This window comes from Mandrillus leucophaeus, unplaced genomic scaffold (assembly GCF_000951045.1).
Source record: "Mandrillus leucophaeus isolate KB7577 unplaced genomic scaffold, Mleu.le_1.0 Scaffold171, whole genome shotgun sequence".
Classification (NCBI taxonomy): domain Eukaryota; kingdom Metazoa; phylum Chordata; class Mammalia; order Primates; family Cercopithecidae; genus Mandrillus; species Mandrillus leucophaeus.
Genome location: NW_012101710.1, coordinates 2,236,286 through 2,252,601, shown reverse-complemented (window position 1 = coordinate 2,252,601; position 16,316 = coordinate 2,236,286). Strand labels below are relative to the sequence as shown.

The 16,316-nt window shown below is 54.8% G+C and overlaps 1 protein-coding gene across 1 annotated transcript in view; it reads right to left on the bottom strand.

Moving 5' to 3' along the window:
• CARD11 (caspase recruitment domain family, member 11) overlaps window positions 1–16,316 on the bottom strand; it is a 144,463-nt gene that overhangs the window by 25,561 nt on the left and 102,586 nt on the right. The window contains exons 6-14 of the mRNA XM_011976919.1: window positions 14,367–14,546; window positions 13,254–13,406; window positions 12,482–12,607; window positions 11,638–11,835; window positions 9,108–9,284; window positions 6,993–7,044; window positions 4,237–4,319; window positions 2,692–2,792; window positions 800–852 (exon numbers count right to left, since the gene is read on the bottom strand). Of these exons, the coding sequence (XP_011832309.1) occupies window positions 800–852; window positions 2,692–2,792; window positions 4,237–4,319; window positions 6,993–7,044; window positions 9,108–9,284; window positions 11,638–11,835; window positions 12,482–12,607; window positions 13,254–13,406; window positions 14,367–14,546 (1,123 nt within the window). The remainder of the gene's footprint in view (window positions 1–799; window positions 853–2,691; window positions 2,793–4,236; window positions 4,320–6,992; window positions 7,045–9,107; window positions 9,285–11,637; window positions 11,836–12,481; window positions 12,608–13,253; window positions 13,407–14,366; window positions 14,547–16,316) is intronic.

Here is a 16,316-nt window from a genome sequence, read left to right as displayed (position 1 = left end):
CTCCCCATCCCGCCTTCACCCTCCCTACTTCGCCCCATCCCACCTTCACCCTCCCTACTTCTCCCCATCCCACCTTCACCCTCCCTACTTCTCCCTATCCTGCCTTGCCCCTCCAGTGTTGGCCTGTTCCCCTAGCCTTGCCCCTCCAGTGTCGGCCTCTCCCCGCAGCCTTCCATCTCCAAGGTCTGCCTCTCCCCATGGCCTTGTCCCTCTAAGGTCTGCCTCTCCCCACAGCCTTGCACCTCCAAGCTTGGCCTCTCCCCCTGGCCTTGCCCCTCCAATATTGGCCTCTCCATCTGCATTCTGTACTCCTTTTGCACAGACTGGTTAACAGCTCAATACATGAATTTCTTACGAGAACGCCCTGCTCCCAGCCCACCCTCTGCCCTCCTGTTCTTTCCTGTCTCTGAGGCTCCTTTCTTTATCTATAAAATGAGGGTAACAATAGCATTTCTGAGAGCGGTTGTTGAGATTAAACTGGATCAAGTATGCAGGTCGAGCCCCTCCATGGTGTCTGGCTACAGTACGTGAGAGCTACGCTTTTTCACAGCCCAGACCTAGCTCGAGCCCTCTGCACAACAGCTGGATGGGCCCCCATTACCTACAAGATAAAGAACAAGCTCACAGGGCGTCTCTTGGCCACGGGCAAGCCCCCTGGGGGACAGAGGCTTATCTTCTGTGTTCAAGAGTGACTCTGAGTCCATTCCACATAGTAGGTCTTAAGGACCTGTGACCCTCCACCTGTGACCCTCTGCGACCCGTCCTACCCAGGACCCTCCCGGATCTGAGAGGCACGTACCGTCCAGGTCTAAGGCGTCAAACCCGCCGCTGTCATTGTCTTCTTCGACTGTGCTGCAAGACACAAGGGAGGGCAGGGAAAGCATGCGTGTGAGTGTGTGTGTGTGTGTGCGCGCGTGCGCGCGTGCGTGCAGGTGAGGGAGAGGGAAGCTTCTGGAAAGTTCCGGGCTTCTGAGTGGCCTTGCCTCTGAGAGGGCAGTGTGGGTGGAGGAGTTTGGGACAAGGAGGGGTGGAGGAGGCAGGAGCCTCCCCGGAAGGGTGGGTGGCCCTGAGGCCTTGGAGGTTGCATCCTCCAGTGGTGGAGGAGGGAAGCCAGGGCAGGTGAACAGAGGCCCCACCGGCCCCACTGGCCCCACCTGCTGTTTACGTCTCTCTCATTCTTCTCTGACAGGATACAGGACAGAGATCCATCTGCCCTGTGTGATGGGTCTGGGAGCAGAGCGCCCCTCAGCAGGAGTGGACAGAGCAGGCTTGCTGTGCTCTGGAGTTCTCAATTGTCTGCATGTGGTTTTTGCAATAGTGCTTCAAGGCGCAGGTGGCTTTGGTGCAGATGCCACATGTGGCTTCTGAAAGCTGCTTTCAACACCTGCCCCCGGCTGGCCAGAGGGAGCCCCCACAACACAGCTGCTGGTGGAGGGGCTGGCGTGGGTCTGTTTTTTATTTTTATTTTTTTAATTTTTGAGATGGAGTTTTGCTCCTGTCACCCAGGCTGGAGTGCAATGGTGCGATCTTGGCTCACTGCAACCTCTGCCTCTCGGGTTCAAGCGATTCTCCTGCCTCAGCCTCCCCAGTAGCTAGGATTACAGGTACATGCCACCGTGCCCAGCTATTTTTATTTTTTATTTTTTAATTTTTAGTGGAGATGGGGTTTTGCCATGTTGGCGAGTCTGGTCTTGAACTCCTGACCTCAGGTGATCCACCCACCTCAGCCTCCCAAAGTGTTGGGATTACAGGTGTGAGCCACTGTGCCTGGCCTAAGCAGATCTTTGCTGCTGATCTCTGGAGCCAACCAGGGAAGGCCATGCTGAGAGGCCCAAACCCAGGCCCCAGCAGGACCCGGGGTGTGGATCCAGCCTCCTCGGCCACTGCGTGCTCTCTGCCCTTCGGGAAACCGCCCAACAACCTCTGACTTTGTAGGTGACATGCCGAATCCTGGCAGGCTGGAAACACCCATAGCGCAGGCATACTTCTACTGTAGTTCTCCTTGTGAGGACACTAATGGTTTTCGGGAAGTAAGGAAGGTGAGAGAGGAGATTGGAGAAGCCATTCATGAGTTTCTTTCTTTTTTTTTTTTGAGATGGAGTCTCGCTTTGTCGCCCAGGCTGGAGTGCAGGGGCACGATCTCGGCTCACTGCAACCTCTACCTGCCGGGTTCAAGCGATTCTCCTGTCTCAGCCTCCCAAGTAGCTGGGACTACAGGCGCCTGCCACCATACCCAGCTAATTTTTGTAATGTTAGTAGAGATGGAGTTTCATCAGATTGGTCAGGCTGGTCTTGAACTCCTGACCTCAGGTGATCCACCCGCCTTGGCCTTGTAATCCCAAAGTGCTGGGATTACAGGCATGAGCCACCATGCCCAGCCTTAAGTTTCTTATTCTTTGGCAGAAAATGCCAAGCCCTGGGGCCATGGGGCCCCAGAACCTGATTTCTGGTCAGCATGGAGCCATGGGTCATGGGTTTCGTCCTTGGATAGGCAGCTCGGTGAACCTGGGGCGGCCACTTCCCTCCTCCGAGCCTCAGCCTCCTCATCTGTACAATGAGCAGCACCCTGCCTTTTAGGGTAGCTTTGAGGATGGCTGGGTCAGCAAGCATGGACTGGCCCGGAGACGGGGTAAGGAGGCTTGGCATGGTGGCATGGGGCAAACGCCCAGTCCTCCCTCACCTGCTACCCACCTGCGATGGGGCGCGTCCTCCTTGTAGCGTCTGACAATGGAGTCGTTTCCCGGGGGCTCGGCGGTGATTGACATGATGCTGCTGCGGCTCCGGGGGGGCTGCTTCAGACACAGACACACACACGTTACGGGTGCGTAAATATGACACATGCAGGGACTAAATTCAACACAAAATCATGCCCGCCTCCTACTCAGGCGGCGTGGGGGCAGCGAGCTGGCTCTCAGGGGCGACCTTGGCTGGAGCAGGCTCGTGCTCAGCCCGGCGCGGCCGCAGCCGCCGAGCTTGGAACACATCTGCTTGCACATCTGCTCACAGGGAGGACGCGGGCAGGAGCTGGCCGACTGGCGGACTGGGGCGCTGCCTTGCCATGGTGCACGGGCTGAGCTCGAGGCTCCCGGGCTGCACCTGCTATGGGCACCTGCTCTAAACATGGTGAACAGTGTGGGCCTGGGGCGTGGGGAGGGCAGTGGTGTCCCCGGACGGCACAGCTGCTGGAGGGCGACCTTTGAAAGCAGGCCTGCTGGCTCCTGGCCAGAGCCGCTCTTAGTAAGAGCCTGGGATTCTGCCACCCAGGGCCGCCATCAGACAGGAATCATTATAAAATCTCTGCCTCCCCCAGGGCCTGATTTTGGAAGCTGGGCTGACAAGCTTCTCAGGGCTTCCCCTCAGGGTTAGAATTTCTAATCCTGGGCCTTCTGCTGCCTGGTGGGGAGTGGGCAATGCTGGATGCAGTGGTTGGGACCCTGCCCGGCTCTGCCTGGGTAGGGGTTCTGGGCTAGTGAGGGGGCCCCAAGCCTCAGCTCTGTAGCGGCTCCAGCTGCTCCAGCTGCTCCCAGCTCTGTGCCCTGCCTGCCACCGGCTCCCCAGGCTGCTGGAGTTGCCAGTGGCTGAGAAGTTGCGGCAGAATTTTCACCGCCTGTGCCATGCGTGACAGCCCCTGGGAGGCCCAGCTCCTCCTCCCACCAAGTGTTAAATTGGGAAAGGAGGCGGCAAGAAGGTGTAAATACATTGCGAGGCTGTGGAAACCTCTCTAAATAAACATAAGGGAGGCTGGGGCTGCAGCCCAGAGCACGCAGCAGCGCCGTTCAGAGGCTGGGACTCGGGGAGGAAGGCGAGGTGGGTCGGGCTGGTGGGGTGGACGAGGCTGGGGCCCCAGGACGGTGTTCTGCAGCAGGAGAAGGTGTTGGGGGATGAGCTGGGGCCCCGGATGGCACTCTGGAGGGAGAGAGGGTGGTGGGGACCAGCTGGGGCCCTGGATGGCACTCTGGAGGGAGAGAGGGTGGTGGGGATAAGCTGCGGCCCTGGATGGCATTCTGCAGGGGGAGTGGGTGGTGGGGACCAGCTGGGGCCCTGGATGGCATTCTGCAGGGGGAGTGGGTGGTGAGGACCAGCTGGGGCCCTGGATGGCATTCTGCAGTGGGAGAGGGCGGTGGGATGAGCTCTGGAGGGAGAGTGGGTGGTGGGCATGAGCTGGGGCCCCGGACAGTGTTCTGCAGGGAAAGACAACGGAGGGGACCTGCAGGTTGGGCAGAGGCCGCAGCTCACCATCTTGGTGAAGGAGTTGGTGATGGGCAGAGATCCACAGGAGCTGGGGCTGGCGTCCGTGCCTTCTTCCTCGTGCCCCTTGGCTGTCCTCATGGGAGACAAGGTGGGAGAGACAGAGAAAGGAGAAGGGGGCCGGGGAGGGTTTGAGGTGGAAGAGAGACGGAAGGGAGAGAAAAGGCAGGGAAAGGGAAGTCAGAGCCCATGGCCAATAGACACGTGGGGCTGTCTGGTGTCATCCGAAACCTCCTTCTAACGAGGTGGGTCCGGGGCCTCTTCTCTCCCTTGGGGGCTCCCTCCCCTCTCTGTGGCATCTGCTGGAGAAAGAGCCCTCAGAAACCTCCTCTTGTTTTTTATTAAGTTTTTTATAGAGATGGCGTCTTGCTATGTTGCCCAGGTTGGTCTTGAACTCTTGGCCTCAAGCGATCCTCCTGCCTTGGCCTCCCAAAGCGCTGATATCCCAGGCATAAAATTATCTCTTCTTTTCCCATCTCCCCCCACCAAAGTAGGCTCCAGGGTGGGGGGGGGTGGGTCTCATTTGCCAACATATCCCAGCTCCCAGCAAGGGTCACCCCCTGGGCAGCCTGGGTCAAAGCTGGACAATGCCATGTGTCTCTGAGGACTTGTGTGGGGTCCCTGGCTGGCATTTTCTGTGAACAATGGACAACCGGGGCCTGAGTCTTCCCGTCCAATTCTCTGCCATCACCATGGACTCTGCCTCTCCCTGACAAGCAGGGCTGGCTGATGGGGATGAGGACAAACTGGGGGCCAAGTCTGTGGAAACCTCTCTACATAAACATACGGGAGGCTGGGGCTGCAGCCCAGAGCACGCAGCAGCGCCGTTCAGAGGCTGGGACTTGGGGAGGAAGGTGAGGTGGGTCGGAGCTGGTGGGGTGGACGAGGCTGTGGCCCCGGGACGGTGTTCCGCAGCAGGAGAGGGTGTTGGGGGATGAGCTGGGGCCCCGGATGGCACTCTAGAGGGAGAGAGGGTGAAGCCTCCCTTGATGTCCCTGCCCCAACCCCTGGCTCTGCTGCAGGTTGCCTGGGGACCACGTGCACGTCCTCTCAGCCCTCGTCTGACAGCTTTGCTGTCTGTGTCCCTTCCTTGCTCCCACCCTTGCTGTGTGTGCCCGCGTTGTGTGCACAGACAGATATACGAACATGCACCCCCATCAGCGGATGTCTTGTAGGGAGGAACCATATGCTGTCCTTCCCTGGGCCCCCAGCACCTGGCACTGGGCAGCCTAAGGTCTGATGAGGAGCGAAGAAGCCCCATGGCCACGACATCCTGTCCTTTCCCTTTGGTGCAACCCCCTTCTCTGCTTCCTGCAGGCCCCAGGACCTTTGCACCTCCCTTCTGATAAAGAAGGCTGTTGAGACACCGGATGTGGCCGTGAGGGAGCTGGACGGGGCCCCCTGCCCTGGCCTCCCTCCTCTACCTCCACGCCCAGAGAGAACAGCCTTAAGCATGGGTCTGCACTCTTCACTCTCCTGCTCACCCCAAAGCCACCTGGGGGAGGCTTCATCCTTGCCATGCGGGATGAAGTCCATCTCTTCAGCGAGGCACCCACAGTCTCAGCCCAGTGCTTTCCTGCTTTGCACTCTGGGGTGGCAGGGCAGCTTCTGCCCCGTGCACCTCCTGGTCTCCACACCTCTGTTTACGGGCCCCTCTCTGACCTGACACTGTGTCCCTCCACCAAAAGTCTCCCTTTTCCAGCCCCAGTTTACATATACACCCCACCCCCACCTTTTTCTCTTTTCTTTTCTTTCTTTTCTTCTTTTTCTTTCTTTCTTTCTCTCTCTCTCTCTCTCTCTCTCTCTCTCTCTCTCTCTCGACAGCATCTCACTCTGTTGCTCAGGCTGGAGTGCAGTGGTGCCATCTTGGCTCACTGCAACCTCCACCTTCTGGGCTCAAGTGATTCTCCTGCCTCAGCCTCCCGAGTAGCTGGGATTACAGGCGTCTGCCACCACGCCCAGCTACTTTTTGTATTTTTAGTAGAGACGGAGTTTCATCATGTTGACCAGGCTGGTCTTAAACTCCTGACCTCAGGTGATCTGCCTGCCTTGGCCTCCCAAAGTGCTGGGATTACAGGTGTGAGCCACCGCGCCCGGCCAAATGTACCCTTCTTGACGGATCCTTCTCTGACCTTTGTCCAACCACTCTCTGGACCCATGCACTTTCCGCCTCCTGGCTGTGGCCCTGCCTCAGTGTGTGGGGTCTATGGGCATCTACTTGGGCCTTCCAGCACCTGGCACATAGTAGGTGCTTGATTTGCTTAGGCAAACCCTTCTAGCTGATCTGTCACTCCCAGAGACATGGTGAGGACAAAAGAGAAGATTCTGAAGGCGGTGTGTCTTGGAGAACCAGGGACTGACGAACGAACCAGCCTCCTGTGAGGTCCTGTGGGGGACCACCCAGCGAAGTCTGGAGAGGGTCAAAGATTCCTCTCACTGAGAAGCCACAGGCAAAACGCACAGTTCGGCTAATGCACCAGGGGTTCCGGACAGACCCACCGGGAGAGGCGGGGAGGTGTGGAGGGAACCACAGAGGGAACCTTTCAGGGCTCGGGGCTCCTGCCTGCTTCGAATGACGATGAACATTAACTGCTATTTGGATGGACCCCCACCACCCTGAGACCCCCGAAAGCCTGCCATGTTTACCCTGCAGGATTGATCGCTACAGTGGGAGAAACAGATGGACTGAGAGAGACAGAGTGACAGATGAGACAGGCCGAGAGAGATCCGGGCATCTCACTAACCTTGAAAATCTGATGTTCGCTTCAGGCTGATGGGGGATTTGGCTCTCTGCAGCTAAAAGGGAGGGGAGGGGAAGAAACAAGACATGAGACACAAATCAAACAGGGCCCTAGACACATGTCACTGGGGCTTAGAAAAAAATAAAGTGAGGCCAGCCATCCTGTCCCTCGTCATACAGCCGCCTGGGTTGGCCCGGAACGCACGGACCGATGCTCATCTCCTGTGGCTGGGACGACAAGACACAGCGGCTCCCCTGGGCTTGAATCAGGCAGCTGCTGGTACAGACAAGCTTTCCTCCCAGGGCAGCCGTGCAATATGGCTCATGGCAGAAGATAGGACAAAAGCCAAGAGCAGCGGAGGGGACCAAGTGATGTGTGGGGAGTGTGAGGCTGAGCAGAGCTGCGTACACAACACAGAGGGGGTTTCAGAAGAGGGTGAGGCTGCCGGGCAGGTGCCCTGGCCACCCCCGGCCTGGAGTGCTAACGGGGTCTCAGTCAGCTCGGATGTGCTGCCTCAGCCTTCTGGCTCGGCGTGTGCAAGGCTGGGAGAGGCGGAGGCACCGTCAGGCCCTGCTGTGGCATCTCGTTCATTCACTCTAGTCCCCATTGAGAACCAGCCGTGGGCTTTGGGTTGCACGAGATTCTGAGCAAAGCGACAGGATTACTGCTAACTCCAGCTCCCAGGATGGTGCCTGACATGTGACGGGCATGTGACTGGCACTCAATACATTTGTGAAGAATAAACAGATTATTATTATTATTATTATTATTATTTTTGAGACAGAGTCTTGCTCTATCGCCCAGGTTGGAGTGCAGTGGTATGATCTTGGCTCACTGCAACCTCTGCCCTGCTGGGTTCAAGTGATTCTCCTGCCTCAGCCTCCCAAGTAGCGGGGACTACAGGTGTCCACAACCACATCCAGCTAATTTTTGTATTTTTAGTAGATGGGATTTCGCCATGTTGGCCAGGCTGGTATCGAACTCCTAACCTCAGATGATCCATCCACCTCAGCTTCCCAAAGTGCTGGGATTACAGGCTTGAGTGACTGTGCCCAGCCTGAATTTGGAAATGATGCTCATTTCATTCTCTTTCCCTCCCTCTGTCTCTTTCTCCCTTCCCTTCCCTTTTCCTTCCTTCCTTCCTTCCTTTCTTCCTTCCTTCCTTCCTTCCTTCCTTCCTTCCTTCCTTCTTTCCTTCCTTCTCTCTCTTTCTCCCTCCCTCCCTCCTCCCTCTCTCTCTCTTTCTTTCTCTCTCTCTCTCTCTTTTTCTTTTCTTTCTTTCTTTCTTTCTTTCTTTCTTTCTTTCTTTCTTTCTTTCTTTCTTTCTTTCTTTCTTTCTTTCTTCCTTCCTTCCTTCCTTCCTTCCTTCCTTCCTTCCTTCCTTCCTTCCTTCCTTTCTTTCTTTCTTCTTTCTTTTCTCTCTCTCTCTCTCTTTTATTATTGAGACAAGGTCTTGCTCTCACTCAGGCTGGAGTATAGTAGTGCGATCATAGCTCACGGCAGCCTCCAACTCTTGGGCTCAGGAGATCCTCCTGCCTCAGCCTCCTGAGTAGCTGGGACTACAGGTATGTACCATGATGCCTGGCTAATTTCTTTTCTTTCCTTTTTCCTTCTCCTTCCTTCTCCTTCCCTCCCTCCCTCCCTCCTTCCCTTCCTTCCTTCCCTCCCTCCCTCCCTCCTTCCCTTCCTTCCTTCCTTCCTTCCTTCCTTTCCTCTCTCTCTTTCTCTCTTTCTTTCTTTCTTTTTTGATACTGGATCTTCCTATGTTGCCCAGGCTGGTCTGGAACTCCTGATCTCAAGCGATCCTCCCACATTGGCCTCCCAAAGTGCTGGGATTACAGATGCGAGCTACCATGCCCAGCCTGTCTTTCTTTCTCTCTCTTTTAACGTCTATTACATTTACAAGAGTGAAGGAATCAGTAAAAACGTACAAATGAGTAAAAAGCGAGTTGGCAGGATTTCCAGCTTACAGGGTTGAAATAGGTTGAATCACAGTCTGGGCACCCAAGCCCCACCCAGAAGCAGGCGTGACTGTGCTGCCCCATTGCTGCCTGCAGGGGCCCACGGCTCCCAGACCCTCTGCCCTGCACCTGCGCCCCTCCCTCCACCCCCATGCACCTGGATGCCCTTCAGGTTCATCCTGCGCTGGGGTGGGTGGTAGGGCAGGAAGTACTTGCTGTCTTCGGGTGACTCCTCCGAGGTGGAGGAATCGTCGGCTTCTTGACCATTGGTCCTGGGACTGGTGTCCCCAAAGTCCTGAGAGATGATGGTTACTGGCAGGTTCCTGGGCAGACTCTGGTGACAGAGAAAACCTGGCGTTAGTGATGGGGCTTGGCGATGTGCCGCCAGTAGGCAAAGTGGCTGGGCTGACGGCGTCATCATTCCCTCAGCCACCCGAGCTCGAAGCTCACTTTGGCCATTCTTCTTTCCTGACCCCAACCGTAACCCCAGACACTGAGCCCCACCATTCCAGCCTAACGATGCCTCCTCCTCCCGGGCTTCTGGTCCAGTCTCCCAAGCAAGCCCCAGTCTTCCTGTACAATGGTAAAGGCGTTGCCTCCTGACTGGTCTCAACCCCTTACATCTCATCTGCCCCCATTACATTTCCAATTTCTAGCCCTGTGCCTGAGCTAAAAATATAAAAAATATTCAGAATGACTGAATGATGTTAAAAACAAAAACAGTGCTAGGTACTGTCTGGAGTGCTTCATAGCTGCCACTTCATTGAATCCTTCCTGACAAGTAGAGGTTGTTGTTAATCACCACCTTTTACAAAACAGGGAGCGGAGTGCTGTGGCATGAAGGAACTACGTGGCCTGCAAAGCCACACGGCACCCTCATGCTGCGCTGCCTCCAAACTCAAAGCGTCTTGTCCCACTCCCTGTGCAAAATCCTTCAGGGACTCAGAATAGCAGCGGAACACTCCTGGGTATGCACAGCCCACCTTGGCGCATCTCGTTACCCGCCTGCTGCTCCTTGACTCCCACTCTGCAGACAGGTGGAAGCGCCGGACACGGCCTGCTGGCAGCACGATGGGCTACGTGTCAGGCCTGTGTTCACGCTGTAACACAGCTGGGAATGCAGGAATGCAGCTGGGAATGCGGGTCCTCCCAAAGTGCTGGGATTACAGGCCTCAGCCACCGCACCCAGTCAGGGTCCCTTCCTTTGTAAATGAGGACACTGAGCATTTGCTTTCCATGCAGGACAGTTCTGTGGGGTAAATGAGGTAATGCGCAGAGGGCACGTTGCGTGGCACCTGCACGTGACCTCGCTCAGTAAACCCAGAGCTATAAAAGTGATAACATCTACCCTGGAGGAGGCATTCCTTCACTTCTCAGTGCCTGGGGCGCTGCTGGGAAATGCACTCTGCAATTCACATTGTCGATAAATGAGGGTTTACTCACAGGCACTAGGAACCCTAATGATCGCAGGGTGTCTTAAACCCAGTGACAGTTCAGGTGTGCGGGGAACCCTAGTAGGAGGCCAGCAGCTGGCTGTGGTCAACTGAGAGGGCACTGAGGCTCCTAAGCGGGGAGGTTGCTCAGCCAGGAAGTGGCTGGGTCAGGCTTGACCCTGCATCTTCTTCTTTTTGTTTTTTGAGACGAAGGTTTGCTCTGTCACCAGGCTGGAGTGCAGTGGCAAGATCTCGGCTCACTGCAACCTCTGCCTCCCGGGTTCAAGCAATTCTCCTGCCTCAGCCTCCCGAGGAGCTGGGAATACAGGCACACACCACCACATCTAGCTAATTTTTTTGTATTTTTAGTAAAGATGGGATTTCACTATGTTGGTCAGGCTGGTCTCAAACTCCTGACCTCATGATCCACCCGCCTCAGCCTCCCAAAGTGCTGGGATTACAGGCATGAGCCATCGCGTCCAGCCCCCTGCATCTTCTTATGTTTTTAATTTTAATTTTTTAAATTAAAAAAAATTTTCACTCTGTTGCCCAGACTGGTCTTGAACTCCTGTCCTAAAGCGATCCTCCCACCTCAGCCTCCCAAAATGCTGAGATTAGAGGCATGAACCACTGTGCCCAGCCCTACCCTGCATCTTCTAACTTCAAAATGAGTGGCTTCTACTCATCACTAAACAGACACAAACACAAGACTAAAAGATGTGGATTATGCTGGGTGTGGGAGGGAACTTCTGGCTTCAAAAATATGAAGGGCCGACCGGGCACAGTGGCTCATGGCTGTAAGTCTAGCACTTTGGGAGGCTGAAGCAGGAGGATCGCTTGAGGATAGGAGTTTAAGACCAGCCTGGGAAACAGTGAGACCTTGTCTGTATAAAAAAATACAAAATTAGTCAGGCATGGTGGTGTGTGCCTTTAGTCCCGTTACCTGGGAGGCTGAAGTGGAAGGATGGCTTGAGCCCAGGAGTTTGAAGCTGCAGTGAGCTGTGATGGTGCCACTGCATTCCAGCCTGGGCAACAGAGCAAGACCCCGTCTCAAAAACAAAACAAAACTAAACAAAGGACAAGGAGCCATTCATTGCACTGGGAGGTGGCAACTGGCCACAGCCCTCAGTGGGCGCCAGGGGGCACCTGGCTTCAGATGTGGGGCCCCACGGGGAGGCGGCGACTGGCCACAGCCCTCAGTGGGCGCCATGGGGCACCTGGCTTCAGACGTGGGCCCTGCCTGTCCCAGCCCACCTGGTCCAGGTTGTTGCTGTCCTTGGAGAGGCGCCGGAGCTTGCTTTCCAGGTTGACGATGCAGGCCTCCCGCCGCACCATCTCGATCCTCATCTCGTCGTTCTTCTCCTCCAGCTCACGGATCTGCTTCCTGTACTTGTCCTTTTCGATTAAGCACTGCGAGTACTGTGTCTGGGCTTCGTCTCGGGAGTGGAAGGCCTGCCGGGGAGAAGCAGGACAAAGGCCGCTTTGGGGGCCGCACCCCAGTCAACTCCAGCTGGGTCCAGGGACAGGCATCATCCCCAACCCAGGGGCCAGCCACATCGTCTGTGACTCTCATCTGCAGCCTGACTCCTGGGCGTGTCAGTCACTGCCTTCTTCATTAACACGATCACAGAGCCGATGGTTCGACCCTTGCTAGTGGCAGGCTCCGTGTTGAGAGATTTGATGCAGTATCCCTGGAAGGCCACAGCCTGTCCCTATGAGGTGGTGCTACCGTAATTTTCCTCATTTTACAGATGAGGGCACTGAGGTCAGGGTGGCATACACTTTATGAATGACAGGGCTGGATCTGAACCCATCCTCTCACCCGAGAGAACAGACAACATTTAAGAACCACGCTTGGTTGTGGGAGCTGCTGGAGCTCAGCTCAGAGCCCCCTGATACCCAAATGCCTGTGACTTCCAAAAGCCTTTTGGGATAGAATTCATTGTTGGAACAGAAATGGGAAAGATGGATTCAGGAGTGATCCCTGCATTGTCAGTGACATTGCACTGGACAAAACACTCTGAAGGACCCCGTGGCCTGGGGTGTGGGCCCCGCTGTGCAGTCTTGCCGCCCTGCATGCTGCAGGTGGTGCCTGTACCTGGTCCCGCTCCCGCTCCACCTCCTCCAGCTGCAGCATGACCGTATTCATCCGGTGCTTGTACATTTCACAGTCCTTCCCCAGGGTCGAGCACTTGAGCTCCAGGTCCTCCTTCTCCTCCAGGTACTGTGAACAACACAGAGAAATCAATACGTGCATCAAGGAATCAATAGGTCAGGGTTGAAAGCTGTTCTCCGCTCGTGCCTTCCCGCCGGCTGGCTGGAGCTGGCCTGTCCCTCCCTAAGCTGGCATGGTCAGGACATGGCCTGCCCTTCTGAGAACCGGCTATCTGACCACTGGGGCTCAAGGCAGGGGACCAATGAACTTGGCATTGTCATGAACCCACTACAGACCAGGTAACGTATGGGAGGATAGTGTGGTCTCAATCAGGAGGGGGACACTGGTGCTCAGCTGGTGCAATAGCTTATAAATGCCCAAGGGTGGCCGACACATCTGGGATCCTGCAATCTGCAAGGTGTGGGTGAGGCTCTGAGACTCACACATTGGCAAGTATGTTGGTTCCCCCAATCCCAAGCCCTCACCGTCTCTTCTGCCCACATTGCTCCTGCCCCCAGGCCCTCATCTGGTTGATAAACTGCAGCTCCTGCCAGGGGCTGAATACTGGGAAGTACAGGGGATTTATGCCAGGGGTCTGACCTAGTCCCCGGAAAGGAGTGTGGGGTCAGGGAGGTCCTGCTGACACACACCACTGCCCCATGGTATGAAGGGGGCGGGCCAAGGGCACCGCTGGGCAGGCGCTCCCCGCTCCCACCTTGTCCCGCAGCTCCTCCGCCTGGCGGGCCTCCTCTTGCAGGTTATAGATCCTGTTGACCAGCTCCTGCCGGTCCTCCAGGGCCTCCTTGCGGTCGTGTTCCAGGATGTCCAGGATGGCCTTGTCGGAGTCTGGCAGGCTGCGCTTTCCAGCCTGGGTGGGAGGGAGGAGGTTTAACAGGGTCAGGGTCGGGGTGGGGAGCCAGGTGGTCCTGGAAGGTGGGGGGACAGAAGAGCCAGAAACAGACATGGACAGAGCAGAAGGTTCTGTGTCTGGAAGGTAGAGGCAAGAAGAGATGTATGTCCCTTGGGGTCTCTAAGAAGCTTATCATTTAAGAAGTTTATTGCCTGGAAAGAAGCAGAAAACTGGCTTCTGCTTGGGAGTATCCTGGGCCTTTTGTTCTCCCTGGCACTTATTAGAGCGCAGAGAAGCAATTGGTGCACCTAGAACACTTCACAGGTGACAGCAAAGGGAAGCTGGATCGGCTTTTTAGATGCTGTCCCTGAAATACTGAGGAATCTGTTCTGGTGAAGCTGGGTTCATCCTCGGCTCCGAAAGAGAGCCTTAAATACCAGGCAGCCGCTCCTGGTGGGGACTGTTCTGGAGGGAGCCAGAGGATGCATGTTTTTTTTCTTGCCCTGCAGATATGTTTTGGGATGTCACTCCTCGGCAGCTTCCTCCTCCATGCCCACAAGTGATTCCACTTTGACAAGTGCGGGGAGGCATTTGAGGTTGGAACGAGTGGCACAGAGCTTAGAGTTGAGTTTTCTGAAATCTTTAAGGGCGTGTAGGTTTCCCAGACGTCCTTGTCTCTTCCCACAGTGCCCAGGGCATTGATTTCCACATGGATGGTGATTTTCCTGGAGTGCTTCAAACAAGGACATGTTTTCCCAAGTATGATCTCCTGTCTCTGACAAATGCGTGGTGGGGTGGTCACCGCTTTACAGAGGAGGAGACAAAGGTGCCCAAGGATGGCATGCATGTCTGTGTTCCTGCAGTCAGCGTGGTGTGAGTGAGGCTCTGGGACTCACACCCTGGCAGGTGCGTCGTCTCCCCCAACCCCAAGCCCTCACCCTCCCACTGCCCGCGCTGGCCCCGCCCCCAGGCCCTCACCTGGATGATGGACTGCAGTTCCTGGTTTTTGGTCTTCAGCATTTCATTCTCCCGCTCCAGTTCCAGAACCTGCTCCTTCTTGGGCCGATTTTCAATGTCATTCTTCAGTTTCAGAGACTGATTTCTCTCCAGCTTACATTCCTCCTCCATCTTATTCAACCGGTGCTTTAGCTGATCGATCTGAAACACCCCAAGGGTGCCGAGGGGAGAAGGCAGGTGGCAAGAAACACTCAGAAAAGGCAACGCTACCCCAGATTCCACTGGGCTGGCAGCATAACCTGAGTTATGCCCCTCCTTCTTTCAGGGGCAGAGAAGGGCTTCAAGAAACCTTCTCCAGTAAAACAAACCGTCATCTCCCTATTGATGGAGAGTTCCTGATTAGTCTATTTAGAAATAGCTCTAAAGGGGCTACAGACCTCAGAGAAAATTCCCTCAACCTTTGTCGGGTGGAACAGGTTATGGATTTTGGGATAAAAGAGATCCAAGTTGGTGTTTCTCACGTCAACACCCTTCTCTGATGGGTTTTTCAAATTCTGATCCTCGGAACTCAAGGATTCCCCTGAAGAATCCTAGGGTTATCCAGGCGGAAGGAGGAGACGGTTGAGAAATCGGGGTTCTCGGCGTCCACCCTGACTTCACGTCCCGGAACAGCTCTGCTTGTGTGGTTTGTTCTTTGGGGTTTCATACAGATTTTATTTGGATAAATAGCACTGTTGCTAAAAAGGAAGAGGAGGAGGAGGAGGAAGAGAAAAAAGAAAGAAAAAGCAGGAGAAGGAGGAGAAGAAGAAAAGTAGAGGAAGAAGAGGAAGAAGAAGAGGAAGCAGAAGAAGAGAAAGGAGAAGAAGAGGAAGAGGAGGAAGGAGAGGAAGAGGAAAAAGAGGAAGAAGAGGAAGAAGAGGAAGAAGAGGGGGAGGAGAAGAAAGAAGAGGAGGATGAGAGGAGGAGGAGGAAGGAGCAGAGGAAGAGGAAGAGAAAGAGGAAGAAGATGAAGGAGGAGGAGAAGGAGGAGGAGACGGAGAAGAAGAAGAAATAAGAAGGTGGAAGAGAAGAAAGAAGAGGAGGAAGAAGAAGGAGAATAAGGGGGAGGAGGGGAGGAGGAGGAGAAGGAGAAGAGAAAGAAGAAGGAGAAGGAGGAGAAGGAGAAGAAGGAGAAGAAGGAGAAGAAGAAGGAGGAGGAGGAGGAGGAGGAGGAGGAGGACAGCCTGAAATCAACTGAATTGTAATCTAACAGGATCTCTGGCCTAAAGAACTTCCCTAGACCTAGTGGCAGAAAGAGTGACTGAAGAAGAAGATAGCCTGAAATCCACTTAATTGTAATTTCACAGGATCTCCGGCCTAAATAACTTCCCTAGACTTAGTGGCAGAAAGAGTGGCTTCCTGGAGGAGGCAGCTATTGCATCTAGAAATGAGACAAGTGGAGATGTGCTGATTTTCACACTCAAGAGTTTAGTGGCAGGAACTGGGACCAGCAGAAGACTTCTTCAACTTGTGAGACTAAACTGTGTGCCTCCCCAAACACACTGGCTTGGCTAAAATATCCCAAATAAGAAGGTTGCATTCAAGGGCTATAAAGAAAGGAGGCACCAAAGCGGAGAGTGTCATTTTTTCAAACCTAGTCTTGGAGGGAGAATCGTCTCAAAGAATCTGGCAGGTAGAGAGCAGTGGCTTTAGTGAGAAAAGTCCAGCTCCTGCACCCCAGTGATTAACCTGAGACGATGAAGAAAGGGGCGTGCAGGAAGCAGCCTGAGGCCAAGAAAACTAGCCAGGGACTCTGCTGGCCATATGTTCTTCCAAATTCTACTTATACTTTCTCACTATTAATATATCTCCAGGGAAACATAACACAGGAGAAAGTTCCAGGAGAGAAACTTGTAAGTTCCTGCCACAGGGTAACTTCTTCAAATCCTAGGTAAAAACAGCATAGAAATCTCTCCTGCTTATGCAAAAAAA